The sequence below is a fragment of the Helianthus annuus genome, chromosome 2, assembly GCF_002127325.2.
Source record: "Helianthus annuus cultivar XRQ/B chromosome 2, HanXRQr2.0-SUNRISE, whole genome shotgun sequence".
NCBI classification, from domain to species: Eukaryota; Viridiplantae; Streptophyta; class Magnoliopsida; order Asterales; family Asteraceae; genus Helianthus; species Helianthus annuus.
The window spans coordinates 127339878-127365469 of NC_035434.2; the positions used below are offsets into that span (position 1 = coordinate 127339878).

Consider the following 25592-nt stretch of genomic DNA (forward strand, 5'->3'; position numbering starts at 1 on the left):
TTTTCACTAATGGATGTTAGATTTTCCCTTTGTATATATATAAAAATCAAAACACTCTCTGCTCTTCTTTATCTCTCTCAAGTTTCAACTCTCCTCTCTCTCTTAGTAATTCAGAATCATAAATCTGAATCAAAACCCAAATTGTTCTTCAAGCTTGTTCTTTGTAATCATCTTCATCGTTTCTACAAAAACACACACAGTGAATATGTGAGAGATATTGTTTGTTAGATAGAGAAACGTGTTGGTGAACGGACTTCCGATCTAAGATTCTAGCAAGCGCACTGATCTTTTTCGGCAAATCTTAATCACCACCCCTAACCACTACCTCAACGTTTAAATCTGCGGTGACACAGATCTGAAGGTGGAGATCTTGGAAAACTCTGAAAACCTCATATCTGACATCCTCTAAACATCCGGTATGGAAATCCTCAGATCTAGAAACCTCAAATCTGAAATCCTCTGCAGGAGGTAAACAGATTTTTGGTCGAAGCTGAAGAACATGGTCGACAGTGTTGATTGTTGCGAGAAACAAGTTTTTTTTTCGTAATTTTTTCGAGAAGGTAATCGCTTTTGATTGTTGCGAGATTATTGTGAGTTTGTAAGGGTTGGATGGTTAGTTGTTTATGTTCGATTTATGTAGTTAGCAGGTTTTAAAAAATTTTGATTACAGAATAAAGTTCACTGATTGAAGATTGAAATTTCATTAAAGTTCATTGATTGAACATTGAAATTTCATTGAATTCTGTTATTGTAGATCAAATATGACGATGAAAGGAAAGTTTTGCTTTGTTATATTTATTAAACAATTTTTAATAGTTTGGTAAAAAGACTAAACTACCCTTATTTAATCAAACTTAACTGAAAATTTTAACCAGGTTAGTGCTAAAGGACGTAGAGTGTAATAAGTTTTCCAAATAAAGGACTATGACTGTAATTATTGAAGTTAAAGCCTATCTATTGCAATCTGATACAAAGATAAAGGACGAAAGACGTAATTTACCCTATAGTTATTGATGCAGGCATGTTAGGTGTTGATGGTACATGTAACGCCCAGCGTCCCTAAACTTTAGGCTTTTGTCAAGATTAGTCCCTGGACTTACTTATTGTCACTTTTAATCCTTAATCTATGTATTGTTGTCTAAACCTATATACTTGGAATGCCTATATCTATATGCTTGGAATGCCTAATCCTATATTTTGAATGTCTAAATCTAAATCTATGTTGGAATGTCTAAATCTATGTTGGAATGTCTAAGTCTATGATTGAAATGCCTAAGTCTATTTGGTGTTTGACTCTTGAGACTCGCGAAACTTGATTCTTGGTTGAACGAGAGACTGGAGTTTTGTCACTGGCGGAATCTATTAATCTTGGGAACTTTTGGTGTTTATGATGTAATCTAGTTATTCTCTTGCTCAATAATACGCAACGCTTAAATCTAACTCGCAAAACGAATCAAGGACGGAGTGCATAAAGGATGGATTGACCGAGTGGCAATTCGGTCGAATGACCACCCGATCGGATAGCCACCCGATCGGATGACCACCCGATCGGATGGTCACCCGATCGGACCACCACCCGATCCGTGCACACCATCCCACTTTACACGCTCTGACACTATAAATAGGCCTGTCACATCACCATTCTCACTGATGTGACAGCCCTGTTCGACCAGACGCACGCACGCTACATTTCTCCATTTTTCATGGCGATTTCGGTACGTTTTAGGCTAGATCCTTGTACTTTCTTGATCTACACTTCATTCTCTACATAATTCACCCTTGAAATCACATTTTTCACCGTGAAATCCCTGAGATTTGAGCTCTTGAATGTGATGTCATCATGGCGGTTGTACAAACTGTTGAATGATGTCATTTCTTCCAAGATCTAGCTCAGATCTAAGGAATTTCATACGTTTTTACACTAAATCTAAGTTAAATCTAGACTTTTCATATAAAACTTGAGTTATCTTCATCTTTCTTCAAACTTTTACCTTACACGGGGGAAATCCGGCTCAGAACGGGCTGTAGACTTGATGATTAGTCTAGAGCCAGCTTAGATATGGATTTCTATCGAAAAATGATGGCCGGAGTACGGATTCTGACATTAACACAATCGCGGACGGTTAACTGATCGGACTAGGGGTGGTTCCCATCCGATCAGAACGACTGTGTGCCGATGAGTCTACCGTTGTCTCAATACGTGCCCTGCTGACATCATTAATCTAAAACTTAGAAACTTACAAAGAGGGTGAACGGAACAAGGACCGCCCGATCGAACGGTAACCCGATCGGATAGCCACCCGATCGGGCAACCACTCGATCAGGAGGCACTTGTCCTTTAGCCTTGAAACCTTTCAACACTTAGAACTTTTCATAAAAACTTGGAACTTGGGAACCTCAATCGAGTGGCAACCCGATCGGATAGCCATCCGATCGAGCTGCCATCCGATAGGAGTGACCAACACTAAACTTAGTACTTGGATAGAGTGGCAACTTGATCGGATAGCCATCCGATCGGGCAGCCATCCTATCCCTCTCACCTTGTGGATTTTGAACCAAGTGGCAACGGCCATCCGATCGGGCGGCCATCCGTTTCCTCACACACTTATCACCCTATCGACTAGCAATCTGGTCGGATAGCCATCCGATCGGACAACCATCCGATAGGACAGCCATCCGATCCAGTCACTGTTTCCGACACTTTACGCAACCTCGTTATTCTGCCCGACTCTTATCTGTTGTAATCTAACCAGGCTAATTCTAAAAGAGCTCCCTTTGATCCAATAACAGTCTATACTGTTAAGCAATCACTGTGAGTATACTCGGTCCCTTTTTATTTAAAACTTTTGGGATGTAATGTAACACCCCGTGTTTTCAAATGTCAAAGTCTAAGTCAACTTTGACTTCTTTGACTATAATTAGTCTATTTTATGTTTTATTTGTATTATGAGGAGTAATTGTTGTAATCAAGAATGAATCGAAGTAACCGAATGTTTAATCGACGCGAACCGAATTACGAATGTGAATAGTAGGAAGTAACAATGCGATAAAGTTAACTAATCAGTAATCAAACCGATCTAACCATCATCGAACTCGAATCTCGAATTGCGCGAACTTTGGTTATTGTTATACGTGTGTGTGCCTTATGTGTTACCTGTGCGTGTTTACTTTATGTTTTGTGTGGTGATCAATCGAATCAAGCGAAACTCGAACCGAAACTCGAAACTCAAATCGAATGCAATCGAAATCGAATTATGACGAATGGTAACGTAAGGATAGGGTGAAATGTAGATGATTGTATGTTAGATATAGTGATTGGGACTGAAAGTAATTCGAATAGGAAACTCTATCGTAATCATATCGTTTTCAATCGAAATCGAAATATCGAAAATCGTCGCACCGAACACTCGAACCAGGCTGTTGATCGATCAGGCTGTCAGCTGATCGAACAGCCCAGCCGATCGGACGGATTGTCCGATCGAGCAGGCTGTCTGATCGGGATGCCTGGCTGATCGGCCAGCCCTTTCCTCTTTTGGAGCCTCTAAATAGGGCTATCATTGTCATTCTTTCCACTTTTGGAAACTCTCTGACCGACCAGCTCGTGCTCCTCACCTTTTCTCAGATTTCTTCCGATTCCGGTAAGTTTTCATCCTAAATCTTGTACTTTCTTGATCAATACACACTCCTACACCTTTCTATCTTTCAAATCTTGATTTCTAACCATGAAATCATCAAGATCTAAGCATTCTAGGATGATGTCATCATGGTGTTCTTCAAGAACATCATGTTTTGGCTTCAATCCACCATGAATAGCTCGGATCTAACCGATTTCCACATAAACAAGCTAAGATCCGTGATAGATCTAAACCTTTACAGGATGTAAAGGATTGAAAGGAAGATTTCCAACTTTCTTTCAACTCTTTTACACTCAATGCCTTCAAACCGGTAGAAACGGAGCTTGAGCCGACTCACCAATCATTCTAGTGGATGAGTGGTTCAAGATTCGGATTCTATCTACGAGGTTCACCGACTTCGGGATAAACATCAGACTACCGTTCCGAACAGTTTACCGGCCGGACTTGGGTGATTCCTGTCCGAGTAGGGGAAACAAGTAAGAATGAAAGTTCCATGGTTCAGCTCGTTGTCAAACTACCTCAATATAACGTCAAATAATCAGAACAGCCAAGTGTTAGACGAACAGGCCGATCAGGTCAGGATGCTGACCAAACGGTTAGGCTGTTCGAACGAACAGCCCAACCGATCGGACATGTCAGCCGATCGACCAGGTCAGCCGATCGGCTAGCATATGGCCCCACATTTTGACAATTCAATGAAGTATAGTAATGAACGAGGTGATGTTCGATCGAACGAGACGTTTGATAGCATTACTCATCGGATCATGAGATACTATGCTTCAACCCTTAGTCGATTTTCAATTCGTTGGACGTATTGGAATGCCACCCGACCGAGCATGCTATTCGATCGAGTATGCTGTTCGATCGAGTGACATCCTGCTAAGGACTACTACTGAAGTTCCTAACCGATCGGTTAAGCCGGCCGATCGAACAGACCGTTCGATCGATCGACCTGAAAGGTAAGAACACTTCAGTGTTCTCAAATACTACAACGAAAACTTCAAAAGGTCAAACCATCACACACAAACACATCCCACTCAAGGGAAGAAACAATCCACTCGAACAGTCCAGCCGATCGAGCCTACCGGCCGATCGAACAGACTGTCCGAACGGATCTTCCAACCGAACAAACAACCCGTTCGATCGAACCTGCTGTTCGATCGACCAGGCTGTTCGACCCACTTACACTTGTTTCCATTCTATACGTATTCATCGTTATGCTATCGAACTGTTCAGGCTAACCATACTCTCAAGCGCTCCCTTCAATCCATCAATCAATTGTTGTGAGTATACTCGATCCCTTTTTGCTTTTAGCACTTTTGGGTGTTACATACGTTACTTATTTCAAAACACAAACGATCACACTACTCAAGTTATTGAATACTGACCAATATGCATATATTACATGACTAAATGAATGCTTGTTGATTGTGTTTACACGTGGAATGTTGTCTACCTGCCTTAACGACGTAGTACTATAGTTTGGACTCAACACCCATTCACACAGGGGTTGTATTGATATTTTAATACATGTTGCAGGCTGATAGGTTGCTCTGGAACACTTGGAAATCAAGCTAGGAGATGCCTAGAAACGTCGCCTAGTTAATTTAGACATTTGAACAATTGGAACAATGTTTGTTATGTTTGATACTTGATATTTGTGATTGATGGTTGATTTAGACAATTACTATGAAATCTATTTAATGTCTATCAAAATATCTAGTGTTATGGAAATCTCATGAGCAATCTGAACGCTTAGTGCTCGCACCCCGATGTTTCCGCCATCGGTTGGGGTGTGACAGATTGGTATCAGAGCCATAACTATAGGGAATTAGGATAAGTAGGAATACTTGCCCTAGTCTATAGTTCTAGGAAATCTTGATTCTTATTTGTTGTTTAAGACTTATGTATTCTACCGTATCTGCTTCCTAGCAGCATGTATTCATGCTAAACTTACATGCCTTTCCTAAGGCTAACATAATATACACTTTATATTTTGAAAACACTGTTAATCAATGTTTGTTTACACGAGGTTTGCTCTCATGTCAGGAGTGACATCCGAACCTTGATGAGGAAATCTCCCTATTATTCTAGTAGGTCTTGTCTGGGGACGAGTACCAACGCTAATTAGGGCACGATGTTGTCAAGTTAGAAGTGAAACTCAGATCTTGATAACTAGTCCCACTCCTTGATTTTATGTCTCGCCAAAGTCTCGTAACTTCCGATCAATTAGGAACGTGGAATGACCAAAAGGACGAATATCGTAGGCCTAACATCGATGACGTATTTGTCTAAGTAAGTCAAGACACGTTACCTCAATTCAAAAGGGGTTCGAATCACTTTGGTTAGTCGTCGTTCCTCTACCCGGAACAATCCTATGTTTTATGAGCCTATCTTTTATGATATTCCGATTTTATGTATGTGGTTTTACACTCGATCCTTCGATCATTTCGGAATACTTTTACACGAATCGCACGTATGTCCGCAATCTAAAACAATTAATCCTTCAGGATCAAACTAAATTTACAAGGTTTATCTACGATGTTAATCTATGTGGTATTGTGATTGTAAGGCACTAGATGTAACATGGCATGGAATACGAGGGAAAAGTGATGTGTCCGAAACATGGTGGATACGCCGCTGGTACTTCCTATATATAAGTGTTTCTGACATGTTACCAACTTTCTCACCAAGTGCCATGCAAAACCTAGTGTCTGCTGATCGGTGATGATGTTGAATTCTAAAGCTATGGAAAGACTATTTGCGTACTCCATGTGAAATCTATCGTGTACTCTAGTGAAATCTATGTATAAACTACGTATGTGTGGATTGAGAAACAAGATACGAAACGTAGCCTAGCGCCGAAGACGAGGAGGAAGTGGCATGTTCGAAGCATGGTGGATACACTCTTGGTACTTCCTATATATAAGTGTTTTTGGCATGTTACCCAATCTTCGTACCACGCGCTAAGTGAAGTTCGTAGTCTTGTAGGCTCGGGTTGAAGTTGTGAAATCTATTTGGGCTAAATCTATGTTGTGAATCTATTTGGTCAATCTATGCGGATTAGTTGGGTCAATCTATGCTATTTAATTGATTAGTCTAATGTTGCGGTTGGCGAAGTATGACACCAATGACGAGGGGGATGTGACGTGATCGAAGCATGGTGGATACGCCGCTGGTACTTCCTATATATAAGTGCTTCTATTATGTCGCCGAACTTTGGTAATACGTGTCATGCATGATTTCGTTAGTTGTGAGTTGTTAATGCTAAATCTATGTGAATCTATTAAAGTCTATGGAAATCTATTGAAATCTATGGCAATCTATTTAAGTCTATCGCATCTATTGAAGTCTATTGAAGTCTATTGAATATATTAAAGACTATTTGAAGCCTATAGTAATTTATTGAAATTTATGGAAATCTATGATAATGATGATGAGTATTGTTGCGACACGTAACATGACATCGAGTACGAGGTAGAAGTATTGTGTCCGAAGCGTGGTGGATACGCCGCTGGTACTTCCTATATATAAGCGCTTCTGACATGCTGCCAAGCTTCGTACAACATGCCATGCGAAGGTCGTGGATTGTGGTGTTACATCTATTGAAATCTATCGGATTAGTCTACCTGTGTACTGTGATAATTTTGAGTGCGTTGTTTGGCAATTACGACACGTAACATGACTCTGAGTACGGGGTAGAAGCGACGTGCCCGAAAAGTGGTGGATACGCCGCTGGTACTTCCTATATATAAACGTTTCTGACTTGTTGCCAAGCTCCGTACAACACGCCACGCGAAGGTCGTGGGTTTTCGGTATCCATCAAAATCTTGCGAAGTCTTGAGTCTCAGTCTATCATGTGTTAACCTATGTTAGTCTATGTTAATCTAGTCTTATACGATCCTTTTGTCAGATCTTTAGATGTCTTCTCGAAAGCTATCCGACACTCTCAAAAGATCCAGGGAGAAGTCTCAGAAGAAGATGATGTCCTTCATGGCCGACCAGATTGCTCGAGTCGTGCCAAAGATTGTCTCTGAACTTCAAGGATCAAACACTCCTCCATCCTTTGTGGACTCGAAGGCTGAAAACAAAAGTCTACTAAATTCAACTACAAACATTTCATCTCTTGCAACCCTAAGCCTTTCATGGGCAGTGACGGGGTGACTGCTATGCTCGAGTGGTTCGACAGCATTGAAGTTACCTTCATTAACAGCGAGTGCCCAGATCATCTAAAGACTAGGAGTGCAACTGGGATGTTTCAAGGCAGAGCATTGGAGTGGTGGTCGAATGAGAGAAACATTCGTTCTAATGAAGAAGCCTATGCTCTTCCATGGGCTGAGGTGCGAGAACTCATGATGCTCGAGTTCTGCCCTCCTCATGAACAATTAAAGCTTGAAGAATAGTTTTGGCACTTGAAGCAGGTTGGTGATGATAACCTGGCTTATACTACCCGTTTCAAGCAGTTGAGCTTGATCGTTCCTCACTTGGTTTCTACTCCCAAGCGGATGATAACCAAGTACATCAATTGTCTACCTCCTGCGATGTGTGATTCAATCGAAGCAGCTCAACTCGATACCATTGAAGAAGTCTATCATCTGGCAGCAAGTTTGAACAACAACCGTGTGCGTGATAAGCAGTTTGCTACTCCTGCTACTTCCAAGTCTGCAAACCAAGTTACCCAGCAGCCAAGTGGCAGCAAGAACAAGAAAAGGAAGTCCCAGGGCTCAAGATGCAATGCTATTGTTCCTACTGCAAACCTGCTGCTAAACCTGCTCCTGCTACTGCTGCTGCTAACCCTGTTGTCCCAGAAGCTAAGAAGCAGTACACTGGGTCTTACCCCAAGTGTGCGACTTGCAACTTTCATCATCCTACTGCTTCTGCATGTCATCTGTGCACCAACTGTAACCGCTATGGTCACACGACTCCCTATTGTCGCCAAGCTAATCCAACTTAGCAAGTCCCAGCTCAGGCAGCTCTACCAGCACCTCCAGCTCCCCTACAGAATCCCAAGCCGGTCAATGCTGCTCGTGCATGTTTCCAATGTGGAGATACCACTCATCTTCGTAATCGTTGCCCCCAGCTGAACCAAGATCAACAAGCAGCCGCTCGTGGACGAGCATTCAATCTCAATGATAATCAGGCTCCCAACAACAATGATGTAGTGAATGGTATGTTTCTCGTCAGTAACCTTTATGCTTCAATTCTATTTGATACTGGTGCCGATAAAAGCTTTGTGTCCGTGGAATTTGAGTCTTTGATAAACTGTACACGCTCTAAGTTATCTGAGTCGTTCTTTGTTGAGGTCGCCAATGGTAAGTCGATCCTTGTTAATTCTATTGTGGGTGATTTTCCCTAACTCTTAACAATCACGTGTTCTCTATTGATCTCATACCCATGCGTTTGGGTAGCTTTGATGTTATTATCGGTATGGATTGGTTGCGTAAGAACCATTCCGAGATTGTTTGTCATGATAAGCTCGTTCGTCTTCCTCTTCCGTCTGGTGATACTTTGAACGTGACCGACCTTCGAAAGGACTGAGGCTGATGTCATGTACACAAAAGAGCAGATGCTTACGTAAACAGAACTTTGCCTTCCTGGCCCACGTGGTGGAACAAAAGGACAAAGGGAAGAACATAAGCGACGTTCCAGTGGTGTGTGATTTCACTGATGTTTTTCCTGAAGATCTTCCTGGTCTTCCTCCTCCTAGAACCGTTGACTTTCGCATTGATCTTGTACCTGGCACAACTCCTGTCACCAAGGCTACTTACCGTCTTGCACCTTCCGAGATGCAAGAGTTATCCAGCCAGCTACAGGAATTACTCGATAAGGGTTTCATTCGTCCAAGTACCTCTCTGTGGGGTGCTCCCGTTTTATTTGTCAAGAAGAAGGATGGTTCATTTCATATGTGTATCGACTACCGTGAACTTAATAAGCTTACTGTGAAGAATCGTTACCCTCTACCTCGTATTGACGACCTGTTTGATCAACTACAAGGCGCGTCCTGTTTCTCTAAGGTCGATCTTCGATCTGGATATCATCAGTTGCGTGTTCTCGAGGATGATATCCCTAAAACTGCATTTCGTACTCGTTATGGACACTACGAGTTCGTGGTTATGCCTTTTGGGCTGACCAACGCACCTGCTGTGTTCATGGATCTTATGAATCGTGTGTGTAAACCCTATTTGGATCGTTTTGTTATAGTCTTTATTGATGATATCCTCATTTATTCTAAGTCTAAGGCTGATCATGCTCGACACTTATGTCTCATGCTTGAACTCTTACGTGGTGAACGTCTGTATGCTAAATTTTCTAAGTGTGAGTTTTGGATCGATGAGGTGCAATTTCTTGGTCACGTCGTTAGTAAGCAAGGTATTCATGTTGACCCGTCTAAGATCGAAGCCGTGAAGAATTGGAGTACGCCTAAATCCGCATCTAATATCCGTTCTTTTCTAGGATTGGCTGGTTATTACCGCCGATTCATCTCGGATTTTTCCAAAATCGCTGTACCTCTCACTACGTTGACCCAGAAAGAGAAACCTTTTGCTTGGTGTCCCGAGCAAGAGGAGTCTTTTCAAACTCTTAAGACCCTTTTGTGTAATGCTCCTGTACTTACCTTACCCGATGGGAATGACGATTTCGTGGTATATTGTGATGCTTCGAACCGTGGATTAGGCTGTGTGCTCATGCAACGGGACAAGGTTATCGCTTATGCTTCTCGTCAACTCAAGGTACATGAGAAAAACTATACTACTCACGATCTGGAGCTTGGTGCAGTTGTCTTCACGTTAAAGATCTGGCGATACTACCTATATGGTACAAAGTGTGTGGTCTTCACCGACCATAAGAGCCTTCAGCATATCTTTGACCAGAAGGAACTGAACATGCGACAGAGACGTTGGATGGAACTACTTAACGACTACGACTGCGAAATTCGCTATCATCCTGGCAAGGCGAATGTAGTGGCTGACGCTCTTAATCGTAAAACTCATTTTAAGGCTATTCGTATCTCTAGGATCTTCATGCGTGTATTCGTGAAGCGTAGTATTCGTCAACTAATGAAGGTAATCTAATGGTGGAGATTCGTGGTGCTAATGTGGATCAGCTCGAAACTAAATATGATGGTCTTCAGTACTATCTGGGTCGCATCTGGGTGCCGGATTGCGATAATCTATGTGAGCTCATTATGAATGAGGCTCACAAATCTCGCTACTCTATTCATCCAGGTGCCGATAAGATGTACCAGGATCTGCGTATGACTTATTGGTGGCCTGGCATGAAAAAGGACATTGCTGTGTATGTTTCTAAGTGCCTTACTTGCTTGAAGGTAAAGGCTGAACAACAGCGTCCTTCTTGACTTTTGGAGCAACCTAAGATCCCAGTTTGGAAATGGGATAGCATTGCTATGGACTTTATTACCAAACTACCTCGTATGCCTTTTGGTCACGAAAGTATCTGGGTAATTGTTGATCGTTTGACCAAATCGGCCCACTTTCTTCCTATTCGTGAGGATTATAAAGTGGAGAAACTTGCTCGAGTCTATACTGATGAGATTATATGCCGTCATGGCATACCTCTTGACATAATCTCGGACCGTGATGGTCGTTTTACTTCGCGTCTTTGGCAAACATTTCAGTCCGCTATGGGTTCGCACTTGAATCTTAGCACGACCTTTCATCCTCAGATGGATGGACAGACCGAGCGTACTATTCAAACCCTAGAGGATATGCTCCGTTCTTGTGTCATCGACTTTGGTGGTAACTGGGATGTACATTTACCATTGATTGAGTTCTCGTACAACAACAGCTATCATTCCAATATTTAGATGGCTCCTTTCGAAGCTTTGTATGGCCGCAAGTGCCGATCTCCTCTCAGCTGGCATGAGATTGGTGACAAGCAGTTTACTGACCCTGAAATCATTCAAGAGACAACGGATAAGATTCTTCAGATCCGTGATAACTTGATCAAGGCTAGGAGCAGACAAAAGAGTTATGCCGATGTTAGGCGTAAGCCTCTGGAATTCGGTGTTGGTGAACGAGTTCTTCTCAAGGTATCTCCCTGGAAGGGAGTAGTTCGTTTTGGAAAGAAGGGAAAGCTCGCTCCTCGCTATGTGGGTACTTTCGTGATACTTGAAAGGATTGGCAAGGTGGCGTACAGACTCGACTTGCCACAAGAACTAAACAACGTGCATCCAGTGTTCCACGTCTCTAATCTACGTAAATGCCTGGCCAACGAGGGACTGCAGGTTCCCCTCGAAGACTTACAAATAAATGAGACTGTGGAATTTGTGGAGAAACCGGTCGAAATCATGGATCAAGTTGTCAAGCGTCTGAGGCGCAGCAAAATTCCCATTGTTATGGTTCGATGGGAAGGAAAGCATGGCGCCGAATTCACTTGGGAATTGAAAAGTGATATGAAGGCCAAGTATCCGCAGCTCTTTGAGCAGTCTTCATTTAAGATTTCGGACTAGGGGTGGTTCCCATCCTATCAAAACGACTGTGTGCCGATGAGTCTACCGTTGTCTCAATACGTGCCCTGCTGACATCATTAATCTATAACTTAGAAACTTACAAAGAGGGTGAACGGAACAAGGACCGCCCGATCGAACGACAACCCGATCAGATAGCCACCCGATCGGGCAACCACTCGATCAGGAGGCACTTGTCCTTTAGCCTTGAAACCTTTCAACACTTAGAACTTTTCAGAAAAACTTGGAACTTGGGAACCTCAATCGAGTGGCAACCCGATCAGATAGCCATCCGATCGAGCTGCCATCCGATAGGAGTGACCAACACTAAACTTAGTACTTGGATAGAGTGGCAACCCGATCGGATAGCCATTTGATCGGGCAGCCATCCTATCCCCCTCACCTTGTGGATTTTGAACCAAGTGGCAACCCGATCAGATGGCCATCCGATCGGGCAGCCATCCGTTTCCTCACACACTTGTCACCCGATCGATTGGCAATCCGATAGGATAGCCATCCGATCGGACAACCATCCGATCCAGTGACTGTTTCCGACACTTTACGCAACCTCATTATTCTGCCCGACTCTTATATGTTGTAATCTAATCAGGTTAATTCTAAAAGAGCTCTCTTTGATCCAATAACAGTCTATACTGTTAAGCAATCATTGTGAGTATACTCGGTCCCTTTTTATTTAAAACTTTTGGGATGTAACATGTATTCTATAAACTACGATACTTGAGACTTTGCAGACTAAACTCTATCCTACGTGTATGTGAAAACTTGTGCATTCTAATATTCTATTTTGTGCTATGTGACGTTTAATCCAGGGTGTGTAGTTCCGCCTTAACAATAGTAGCGCTATAGGGGTGCACCTCTCCCATTATTCTCAGGGGGTATTGTTAAAAGGATTCTAGTTTACCTTGAGTCTTGGGTAAACACTAAAGCATCGGAATACTTGGGCTATCACTGCGTGGACTGCGACACTAGCACGACTGAACCTATTTTTATACTTACATTGTGGATATGAGTTGTTTTAATCTATTATTCTACTGTCAAACTTGTATACTCGCCAATACTTTTGTATTGATATTTTAATACATACTGCAGGCTGATAGGTTGCTCTGGAACACTTGGAAATCAAGCTAGGAGATGCCTAGAAACGTCGCCTAGTTAATTTAGACATTTGAACAATTGGAACAATGTTTGTTATGTTTGATACTTGATATTTGTGATTGATGCTTGATTTAGACAATTACTATAAAATCTATTTAATGTCTATCGAAATATCTAGTGTTATGGAAATCTCATGAGCAATCTGAACGCTTAGTGCTCGCACCCCGATGTTTTCGCCATCGGTTGGGGTGTGACAGTAAAGGACAGTTATGCACAATAGGATATTGTTGTTATGTAGGTGTTTTAGGTATTGACGGTACATGACAATTATGCACAACGGGTTGTATTGACATAAAGCAACATGCATATTTAGTCAAGGTTGTGATAATCAAGCCTTTTAACTTGATCAGGGTACAATACGATTTAGGCCTTCTATGCGTAATGTGACATAGCTATAAATAGAACAGGGATGATACACTTTAGTTTGCACAAATAGCACTTTGATTTATGACAGTTATGCATAATATGAGTTAGTTATACCTGTGAGTAAGTGAAGGCAGTTCAAGTTATAAAACTACAACTCACTTGAAGTTGTGAAGGTCAATCCCAATTCATGTTCTAAAAGTCAAACCCATTTCATCTTCTAATGCTTATAATTTGAACATGGATGATACACTTTGGTAGGCATTGTATGACATGTTTGACCAGAATAACTGGTCAAACCTGTGATAATGAAGGCAGTTCAAGTTCTGCAACTACAACTCACTTGCAATTGCGAAGGTCAATCCCAATTCAAGTTGTAAAAGTAAAACCCAATTCAAGCTCTAAAAGTCAAACCAATTTCAAGTTCTTAAAGTTAAACACATTTCAAGTTCTAAATGTCAAACCCTTTTCGAGTTCTAGAGGTCAAATAAAGTTTAATTTTGGTTACACGTCTTAATACGGGTTGTTGTTGCTGTTAATAACATCATATTGCTGATTAATTAAGGATAATCGGTGGCTAGTTATTAGATTAGGAAAAAGTTTTAAATAAGGATGGAATATATGAATTATACGTTTAGGGACTGAAATGGTAACTAAAGTTATGGGGGGTATTTTAGTCTTTTTACTAAATTACAAACGGTGTGTTAGTAGGAGAGACTTGATTGATTCCAATTGACAACCACAGGACTTGATTGACCATTCTTTTAAACGAGGGTTGTATGTGCGCTTGGGTGTAAACCTCTATTATATTATAAATAATCTTAAAGAACAACTTGGTTTCACTGTAGCACTGCTACAGTAACTTTTTTTTTATTTTTTTTTGTTTTCTTTCGTTTTACTTTTAACCTTTAACTTTCAGTATTGACTTTTACGACCCCTTAGCTTTCTAAATACTTTAACTTTGTAACTTTTTTTTTCTTTTTTTGGTTTTCTTTTTTTTTTTACTTTTAACCTTTAACTTTCAGTATTGACTCTTACGACCCCTTTGCTTTCTAAATACTTTAACTTTTTTTTTTTGTCAATTTTTAGTTTTTTTTCTTTTTACTTTTAACCTTTAACTTTCAGTATTGACTCTTACGACCCCTTAATTTTCTAAATACTTTTTAACCGAGTTTTACGTCTACAGTGCTACATTACTTTTTTTTTCTTTTTTTTTTAGTTTTCTTTCTTTTTACTTTTAACATTTAACTTTCAGCATTGACTCTTACGACCCCTTAACTTTCTAAATACTTTTTAACCGAGTTTTACGTCTTTATTTTTATTTACATCTCGATATAAACTCAAGTTGATTTACGTTTCGACATAATTTTTTGTTTTTTTTTTACTTTTACCCATTAATTTTCAGCATTGACTCGTACAACCCTTAACTTTCTAAGTACTTTTTAATCGAGTTTTACGTCTTTATTTTTATTTACGTGCAGATATAAACTTAAGTTGATTTACATTTCGACATAATTTTTTTTGTGTTTTCTCAACTTTCGGCATTGACACTGATAACCATTTAACTTTCTAAATATTTTTGTAATCGAGTTTTATGTGTTTAGCTTTAGTTACAAGTGGTATAAATTTAAGTTACGTTTTGACATACGCGCAACTCTAAAAAAACGTTATCCCGTCGCGAAGCGCGGGTATAAATTCTAGTTATTATTATTAAACAAATAATACAAGAATATGGTTGATGTAATTATTGTTTTAGGTAATAGCCTAATAGGTATTGACTTAGGAAAAGGAGAATCTAAATAGTTTGCTAGTTACAATATGTAGTGGTTTAGTGAATAATGTCCCATTCTTGGGCGTTATTCGTTATGTGGTAGTCAAGTCAGCAAGGGGGCATTATTGGGCGTTTTTACAAGAGGAGCGTAGTGGAATAATGCCCAATAATGCCCCAACCAATCATTACACAATTATTCATGTTTTTTAAATTAAAAACTAATAATACTTTATTAAATAAAACAAAAATTACAATACTAAAAGTAAAAAACCCGGAAAAAGGTAAAAAAAAAATTACATTGCAAAATTTTTGGTTTTATAAAAGATTCAAATTAGACATTAATAAACAAAACTTTAGGGACTGATATAGCATTTTTGAAACTTGAAATATTAAAGGTTTTGAAGTTTAAATCCTTTTTTAAATACAATCAAAGTGCAGGGACTGAATGTGCAAAATCATCTTCTTCTTCCTTTGTCACCCACAATAACCTGCAACATCAACCTTAAAAAAAAAAAAACCTTTACCAAAATCTAATTATACACACACAAATATTATTTCTTTTGTTTTTTTAAATTAAAACTAATTATACACACATGGCAAGGTCTTATTGGGCAAACAAATGAACTTTCAGCGTGTTTCAAATCACGCTGGGGGGGGGGGTTGCAAAATAACGCCGGAAAACGCCAGCGGGGTGGGGACCGGGCGTTTTGGGGCGTGTTTGAGGGGGGAAAACGCCAAAATATTGGCCACTACGGGTAGTCTTAGGAAGCATGGAGTGCGTGTTCATTCAAAATAATATGTTTTAGACTCTCGATAAACATCAGGGTCTACTTATGTTATAGTTCAACAACAACCTTGTTGGTGTAATCATGTTGATGAACTACAATAGGAAGTAGAGAAGCAAATCGACAACTCGAACTAAGTAACTAATGTAAGAAGGCAACAACAAAACCTATCGCTAACCAAATTAACCGCCATATGTTTCAACCACAAAACTAACCCGCATTTATGTGAAGCATTTTAACGTTTTAACAAAAATGTTTTGATGGTTCGCAACCTATAAAACACAATCTTTGGTCTATTTCCGGGTATATTTTTGCACAATAGAAATATAAATACTGGTTCTTGTTTTTTACAAAATCCGATTATTTCGAGTGATTTGTAAAAACTTTAATCTAAAAATATGATACACATGATTCTAAAAGATCATCTAGCTGCTTACCTATCCACTTGGGAATTACCCAATGGTGTTGATGAGTTCGAGCTTAGGATAGGAGAGGTCAGGGGTTCAATCCTCATAGTATGCAAGTTTAGCCAAAAAAAAAAAAAAAAAAATCCAGCTGCTTCCCTACTATACCACCTACAAAAAACAACAAATCTAACATGATTTATGTATACCAAATCTAAATTCTAAAATGATTTATAGAAATATATGACTTATTAATGTGAAAAGTGAGAAACATTATGAAAATTGTATGGTAAAGTACATTGCATGGCCAAAGAAAGTAAAAACATGGCACGACATGAAAGTGGTATAAACATTTCTTATTCCATACTAAAACTAAAGTAGAAAAACACAAAGACAAGCCACTTGCACAATCTATATTCATATTGCATATTTAAAGGATGCTGTCAAATTTACAACAGCATAAGACAAAGAAACAGACAACTTCAAACCTATTTTGAAGTAAAATACAACAAAACAAAACACAAAAACAAAAGAAAAATACACAAATCTGATCTCTCTTTTTACCTTGTTGAGAAGTATATATAATTTCTTGTTTACTCACTCTCACCCATAGTACCACTCTTTCCATATCTAGAAAGAACAAAAAAAAAAAAAAAAAAAAGAGTAAAAGACCTAATGAAGGAGGAGGTGAAAGAGGATGAGCACTTGTAGTAATAAACTCTCTTCACTCCTTTCTTCCTCTATTCTTCAGACCTTATTTGAACTTAAAGAAAAAAAAACCTGAAAACGCATCTAATTACAATGACTTCCCTTCACTAGCTTTAGCTTTTTATATAATTCCACAACTCTCACAAACCACATATAATTGTAGCGTGTTTGCATGCGTTTATCCGTCTCTTTTAGCTTAATGTTGAGCCTTAGGCCAATGTGTAGCTGGAAACTGAGACGTCTGCAATAGGAGCACTATGGATGTACACAAACTCTATGCTTTTGTCAGCGGGCAATGAGTTGACCCATTTTGGGAGCCCATAGGAACCGCCTGCGGTCTTCGTGAGACCCCAGACTGGACCGTAGAGCTTGGAAACGGTTAGATTGAAGTTCTTGATGGTCTTGCCTGATTTGTTAGTAACAATAGCTGAATATCTGTAGTATGTTTTTCCATTGGATACCCATGAGGCAGTTTCCTTTTGATTGATTTCAACTGGAGCTATAAAACAAGATAATGTATGATCCTTGAGTCAAATTCATGGGTAAAATAAATAATTCCAAACTATTTGTACAAGAAAAGCATGCTATTAATGGCTTGATTTGTGTTAAGATTACCTCAACAGGTCAACTTTTAATAACTAGGTCGAAATGGACGCGGGTTGTTCGGTGGAAAGTGACCCACAGTGTACATAAATACTTAAATTATTTACTAAAAAATAGATTGTTTTTTTTTTATAAATTATTTTTCTAAAACATATATATCACATATATTTTTTATAAAATTCAAGAAAACTAAAATAAAAAAAAATTTGGATTGGTATTTTTTTTATATAAAATTCAAGAAAAAGCGGATAAAAAATGTTTGTGGGACAACCTAACCTTTCGAGTGTTCAAATTACCCGTCTTGATTAAAACGTGTGGAATTCGTACCTGTAGATGTAGATACAGGCTTTGGTTGAGCAGCAATGGGTTTATGAAGAGGAACTTCAACTGCAAAAAGATAAACAAAATTTTTGTAAAGAATGAAAACCAAAGGGTATAAATGACATTTCAGATGAACAAAATTGTGACAAAATTTACCTGGAAGGAGCTGGCTATAGGCAGCATGACCACCATTTAGCCTAGCCAAGACTCCAAGAAGGGGTGCATTGTTATATGTAGCAGGCTCAGTCTGCTCATAATTGTCCCTTTGATCAGCAAAGTTATCATAGGCATCAGGACCGCCAACAATGGCACCGGTTAAAAGATTTGGGTCACTTGCTTTTCGGCTAAACCATGTAGCATAACCACCTCTACAGCTAACGAACGATGGGTCAACTTTAATTGACACAATGGAGGAACCGCGGTGGTGAACTTGTTGTGGGAAGTGGCTTCCATATCCAACCATGTAGCTTGTTGCTCTTGGGTTGTCTCCAAGGATATAGTCCACCTAAAAGTTTTCAATCAATATTGTTATATACTTAATTTAAATAATTTTTTTATTAAATGTAAAACAATTTTTTGAATTTGAGTATTTTTATTTTTACCTGTGACTTGGCAAATGCTAGAAGCTCCGAGGGGGCAACACTGCCGGAAGCACATTGTAAGTCTTTTCGGGCAGAAGTTAAGTGGTCGGAGTAGACAGTGAGGAGGAAAGAGGCACTTGTGACAAACTGTAAGTTGTTCCATCGTTGCCGAAAAATTAGACCTCCGGGAGTCTTTTGAACATTCTGGTTAGCCTTCCCCATACACGAACACATGAACTTCTCCGCCTTTTCTTGGTATTTTCCAAACACTTGCGAGTGACCACCAGCTTTCCCTCCCATCAAAAACTGCATACAATTTTAACAAATGGTCATCAAATATGTGTGTCATCAAGAAAACTGTTTGTAGGTTACACCAACTCAACTAAACTATTTCATAGTTCTTTGAGTTGATATTTGTTTGTTTCATGTGTACTCCAATTATATAGTCACTCAAAATGGATCCCCTTATAAACTTGGTAACTTAGAACGGGTCCATATGAGCCAGCACCACCTCGTCACTGCCTATTGCCACCCCGCCATCACTGCTGTCACTAGCCATCATAAAAATAAATATAACTAGTGAACCGCTTAGATCCAACCTGTTTTGACCCGAACCAATATTACATGTTTTTCTCTCTCTCCACATTTCTCTTTTCTATGTTACTACTATGATTTATTAGTAGTTGCACACTTATTTTGCATATGTAGTCTATTAGCAAGTCCTTATTTTCTTTAGGCTCGTTGTATGTTAAGTGTTTTGATATACTTTATATATCTCAGAAAGTTCTTTTTCGAGTCGGTCTATCAGTGGGAGCAGTCAATCTATTTCCTGGGATAGAGTGAAAGTTTGCCCTAATCTCACCCACCCGGCCACCTGAGACCCTACCGGTAGCTTGTTAAAAGTCATTTACTGGGTATGTTTGTTTGTTTGTTAAGAGTAGTCCGTTTTAACCCAAACTCAATTTGACCCGAGCCCATTTCAAATTACACCGAGTAATCCAGCGTAAAAACTTGTAACAACATATTACCATAGCGACAAGGGTCTGAACACCGGCATACTTAACATCCCACCCGAACTCCGTCATGGCCCAGCCGGTCCCACCAAGTGCATCGCCATTTTCCCCCAAGTAATTCAAGTAATACGGCTCGTTGGTTGCCTTGTACAACCAAGCAGCAGCCCAAAGTAACTCATCCTGTTAACAAACAAAAAAAGAAAAATTAAACAAATGGCAATTAAGTAAATAAAATAAAATGTAAGTTAGAGTTATAATCACGTACGGCGTATCCACTGACAGATCTATAGTATTTCTGTGCCACGGAGATGCTACTGTCATATTTGCCCCTGTACTTGTCGGCAAAGTCGAAGAGCTGAACACAACAAGTAGTTGTAAATAAGTGACACGTGTGAGGGTAATATAGGAAATGGAAATAAAATGAAGTGTAGTGTGCATTGGTGGTGTGTACTGTACAACACACCGACACTGAATGGTATCACGTGGCAAGCGGTATTAGTTTAGTATTAAGTTTTAGTACTATGAGTCCACACGTTGTCCGTGATAGACGGTTCCACGATCCCCTTGTCACTTTGTATGTTCAAATGTTCAATACAAACAAATATATATTATATGAATTTGCAGCTTTAAATATAACTTTTGTTGTTTTATTTAATATTTTATAACAAAACGTATTAATAAAAAAATAGTTTTATTTACAAATATAATGAAACATATTAATAAAAAAATAGTTTTATTTAAGAATATGGAAATCAGACTCGAGACAAAAATTAACTATTTTTTGATTGTTGTACATGGTAAAGTAGAACTATTATATGCATATTAGTTTTTATGCACCTAGCCATGAGTTAATCAAAATACATTAAATGAAATAAAACTAGTTATGAGTGTTTTTTAATTATTTGTGTAAAATTAATTGTGATTATAATTGGTTGTACAAACGGACACATGACATCCCATGTGAACCGCTATAATTCATAACCGAATTGCAACATGAATAAGCAGATTTGTACAATGTGCACTTGTGCAGAAACACTTGTACATTTATTTACATTAAGTGAAAATAAATAAATAAGTAATTTATGCTTCCTGAAACTTATTTATATAATATATTAAAGCTTTTAAAAAGATATAATATTCCCTTAGTATATTTTAAGATTTTGTGATAACTAAACCTTTTTAAAATAAACACTTTTTCATAAAAATTGACGAAGTGGGTTTCAATCACTAGTCATAATAAACCATACTATCAATTTAACCAATAACATTCATAATTTTTGTTTTTGTCGTCACAAGCAAGCACACTCTAATGAAAAAGTAACTTTATGTGCCCCTAGTGAAGATTGGCTGGTAAGTTAAAAGCGGACGAAGTTACTAATCCGTTACAGTGGGATTGCACTTACTAACGAAAGCGAAAGTTAATGGTGTCATGATCATATAGTTAGAATGAATTATTATCGAAAAAACGACTTACAATTTCAATTTTTTGAAATTCAATCTGTTTAAATTATTAATTTTTTTTATTTTATTTAAAGAAAAAAATGATACTTTGAGTGTGCCTTCTTACATGGTATTGCTATTTCCAATAACTATTTTTATGAAACATATTCTGACTTCAACAATAGAACAAGACACTAGTACTCCAACTAACCTGGTGGGCATGAGTGAGTAATTCCCTCGAATACGCGGGGTTCGACCTGTGAAACACGATGGAAGCCGCGGCCATAGCGGCCGCGGTTTCACCAGCGAGGTCAGATCCCGGATTATTCACATCAATTCTATAAGCACTGCGCGAAGTGGTCATGTCCTCTGGCCTTTGCCAGCAATAATGATCCGTGTTTCCATCTCCAACCTAAATCAACAAACACCAATCAGGTTCCAACAAAACCTTAAAAAAAACTGAATAAAATTTGAATCAAACTGAAATAACAATTACTTCTCCGTATAGCACACGAGGTTCAGGATGAGCTTTGATGAGATAATCAGTTCCCCATTTAACCGCATCCATGGCGTGACCAAGCTCGCCGCTCATTTGCGAACCGTATTCTAAAATGCTCCAGGACATCATGGTAACTGTGAACGCCATTGGAAGACCGAACTTCACATTGTCCCCTGCGTCGTAGTATCCTCCAACAAGATCCACCTTCACAACGAAATTCATTGAATTAGCCCCAAATTAATCTACAAAAACCTCGGTTTTACAGATAATTTTGTACGCTAGAGAGCTTGTAGCCTAGTGGTATCTTTCGCAAGCGACTAGGATTCAAGTCCCATGGTGGATATTGTGGTAAATTTAGGTGTAGGTGTGAATTAGTCGTAAAAAAAATAATTATGTACCCACTGGCTTTGTTGTGGTTTAGGATTCTAGTCCCATAATTAAAAAAAGACAAATATGTACAATATACCCTCTGGTTTTGCAGTGATCGAGGACAGGACAGGGGCAGAACCAGAGGGGGTCAAGAGGGTTCGTTGACCCCCCGGACATATAGAAATTTGTATGGTTTTTATATGTAAAATCTGAGATTTTTTTTTAGGAAAAAACATGTTTTAGACTCCCTAGTTGTAGCCGGTAGAAAAGAGAGTTTTATGATGACCCCTGACAAAGAAGTTCTGCTTCCACCACTAGTTGAGGATTATGGTCGCACAATGAATATTAGTGTAATTTTAGGAGGTTTGGTCTTTGGTGAGTGTATGTCAGACGTAAAAAAAAAAAAAAAAGAAAAAGATAATTATGTACGATAAACTTGTTATTTTTACCGTGATTGAAGGTTCTAGTCCTACAGTATAAAAAAAAACAATAATTATACAACATACTCATTTTTGCCGCGGTTGAGGGTGCTAGTTGCATCGGAGGCATTAGTGTAAAAATTTAGGAGTAAGTTTGATGGGTGAATTAGCCTTAGCCATACAAAAAAAATATATGTATATAATTATGTACAACATACCCACAAGGCCACTAGTTTGCCGTGATTGAGGATCGCGGTTAAGGGTTCAAGTCACATAGTCGATAATGGTGTAAATTTAGGAGTATGTTTGGTTGTAAAAAGTAATAATGATAATAAGAATAATAATGTACAACATACCCCACTGGCTTTGCCGTCTAGTAGACCGGAGTTTCCTCTCCAATTAACTCTTTGATTACCGGGAAGGTAACCGGATCGCTGAGCTTCAAAGAAGAGAATGCTCTTGGAGAGTGCTTGACCATAGTCATGTCCACCTGCTAAAGCCAAAGGTACAACAACCGTAAGCAGAAACAGAGCAGCTTGGATGAATTTCGCCATTGAAGTTCAATTTGAAAGAAGACCCCAAATGGGATATGTTCAATTCACAATGGTGGTTTTGTTTATCAGTTTAATTGCCTGATAAACCACTTCTATAAATGGAGAAAGTGATTCAGAGAGAGAAGTTGGTGAAGAAAGATGAGCAGAAGAGAAGTATATATGGAGGAGAATGGAAGAGAAGGTCTCATATTTTGAACAATATTGATGTTTTTTCTATTTTTATTTAATCATATTTTTGAACAATATTAATGTTTTTTCTATTTTTAGGTTTCAAACTTTGTATTTAGTAGAGTTGGTTTTTCTATTCAAAAGGGGGTGGCGACGCAACTTGTTGCCCGACTACCTGTCATTGCTTTGTAATTGCCCTTTTCGTGTGGAATGATATTGGCGATATTTAGAGTAAAAAAAAAAAGGAAAAAAAAGTTTATAGAAATATTTAAATTTTTTTATTAAGGTTATTTTTTAGTTTAGGAATTTAGAGAAATATTTAAATTTATATTAAGGTTATAGTATGACGACATTCAAATTCGATGAGATGATGTGTAATTTGTTACTAAGTTTTTATTATGTTATGTTAACTTTTTATCATGTTCATATTTTTAAATGATATCTTGTCATTATATGTGACGATGTTGTACTAGAATACTAAACTATTACTTTTCTCACAGCTTAGTGACTTGCCCTTTTTGTTACTATGTTATTATTATTATTGTTAATACCAATATTATATTACCCTTGTTTAACTTAGAAAGAAATATATTTGTGAGTAATTAAGTTAAAAAGGTAAATTCGAGTATAATGCAAGATTTAGGAGATTAGTAATGACGTCCATAAATGACCAAAACTCATTTGAAGGTCTCCAGTTCAAAAAACGAAGGTTTCTAAAGTCTGAACGTTAATGAAGGACGTCAAGCCAAAGAACACTAGACTAAGTGATGTCCGGCCAAAGGACGCTAGATAGAAAGTTACCGAGCCGAAGGTAGTCGGATCAGAGCTCACTAAAATCAACCTATAAGACCAAGCACCAAAATAACAAGAGTCAAGCTGTACATGTTAATAACTATTATTAACCATTAAAATATATCCTTAAAGCGTGTTTTTAAGCACTTTTTTCACGGTAAATTTGGATAACTAAAGGACCACTGGAGTATTATCGTGTCCAGCGGAACCACTCGATCATATCCATCTCCACTAGGCAATAATTCCTATACACCAATTCAGAAGAAAACCCCATAAATCAGGGAAAACCCCCTTTTGTGAATTGAACCCAGGACCAAATAATCTCTAAGCCTTATCTTATCCCCAGATGCCACTACCCTATAATGTCATGGACTTTTTAAACACTTTCTATATGCTAAAAATAATTATCATTTATATATTTTATTTTACTAAATTCCTTTTAAAAGATTTTAAGAGTGAGTCTACAAACGGATATGCTCTTATTTTTTTGTGGATTTTGTTGGTTATATATTAATCACGGAAACTAATTATAGTAAGTTTTAACGGTTTTTCCATTTTAAACGGTTATAGTTGAGTTTTAAAAAGTAAAACGAAGTAAATTACTGGATCAATAAATGGTGAACGTTTTAAATAATTACTTTTTATTTAGTGCTAATGTGTAGCGGTGAGAGTGTCATGGACTTTTTAGGCACTTTCCATATGCTAAAAATAATTATCATTTATATATTTTGTTTTGCTAAATTCCTTTTAAAAGATTTTAAGAGTGAGTCTACAAACGGATATGCTCATATTTTTTGTGGATTTTGTTGGTTATATATTAATCACGGAAACTAATTATAGTAAGTTTTAACGGTTTTTCCATTTTAAACGGTTATAGTTGAGTTTTAAAAAGTAAAACGAAGTAAATTATTGGATCAATAAATGGTGAACGTTTTAAATAATTACTTTTTATTTAGTGCTAATGTGTAGCGGACTAGCGGTGAGAGTGTCATGGACTTTTTAAGCACTTTCTAAATGCTAAAAATAATTATCATTTATATATTTTGTTTTACTAAATTCTTTTTAGAAGATTTTAAGAGTGAGTATATAAACGGATATGCTCTTATTTTTTGTGGATTTTGTTGGTTATATATTAATCACGGAAACTAATTATAGTAAGTTTTAACGGTTTTTCCTTTTTAAACGGTTATAGTTATTAGGTTTTAAAAAGTAAAACGAAGTAAATTATTGGATCAATAAATGGGGAACGTTTTAAATAAGGGGTTGGCTAAATGCACCTCCATTTTTACTTTACATACCTCCTTTCTAAAAATATCATTTTAAAAACTTGTCATGTTTCACCCCTATACATACCATTATGTTTAAAATGTTTTTTTTTCCCAAAAGGTTATAAAAAACGTTTTTTGTACTAAAAAAATAATAAGGTTTTTTTTATTAATCTTTCCTTTTTCATAACAATTATTTTTAAATATTAAAATTATAACCTTTTTCTCTAAATAAAACGAATCTTGGTTTTAAAGACACTTT

General features: G+C 38.0%; 1 protein-coding gene across 1 annotated transcript; it reads right to left on the minus strand.

The window, feature by feature from the left end:
* Positions 1–17000: 17000 nt before the first annotated feature.
* LOC110921587 (endoglucanase 6) lies at positions 17001–23245 on the minus strand. Its single transcript, XM_022165939.2, has 9 exons — positions 22908–23245; positions 21761–21967; positions 21476–21676; positions 20090–20179; positions 19840–20004; positions 18833–19117; positions 18387–18735; positions 18237–18296; positions 17001–17805 (listed from the first exon to the last, which is right to left on the minus strand). The coding sequence occupies exons 1-9, from the start codon at positions 23103–23105 to the stop codon at positions 17516–17518; spliced, it is 1845 nt and encodes a 614-aa protein (XP_022021631.1). The 5' UTR covers positions 23106–23245; the 3' UTR covers positions 17001–17515.
* Positions 23246–25592: the final 2347 nt, after the last annotated feature.

What these genes read in the sequence shown, in the direction of transcription:
- LOC110921587 (XM_022165939.2), bottom strand. Translation starts at nt 23,105, where the DNA reads ATGGCGAAATTCATCCAAGCTGCTCTGTTTCTGCTTACGGTTGTTGTA. An exon ending in TTCAGACCCTTGTCGCTATG is followed by an intron (nt 19,118 to 19,839) that starts GTAATATGTTGT and finishes AATTGTATGCAG; the next exon opens with TTTTTGATGGGAGGGAAAGC. An exon ending in GCCTGTATCTACATCTACAG is followed by an intron (nt 17,806 to 18,236) that starts GTACGAATTCCA and finishes CTTGTTTTATAG; the next exon opens with CTCCAGTTGAAATCAATCAA.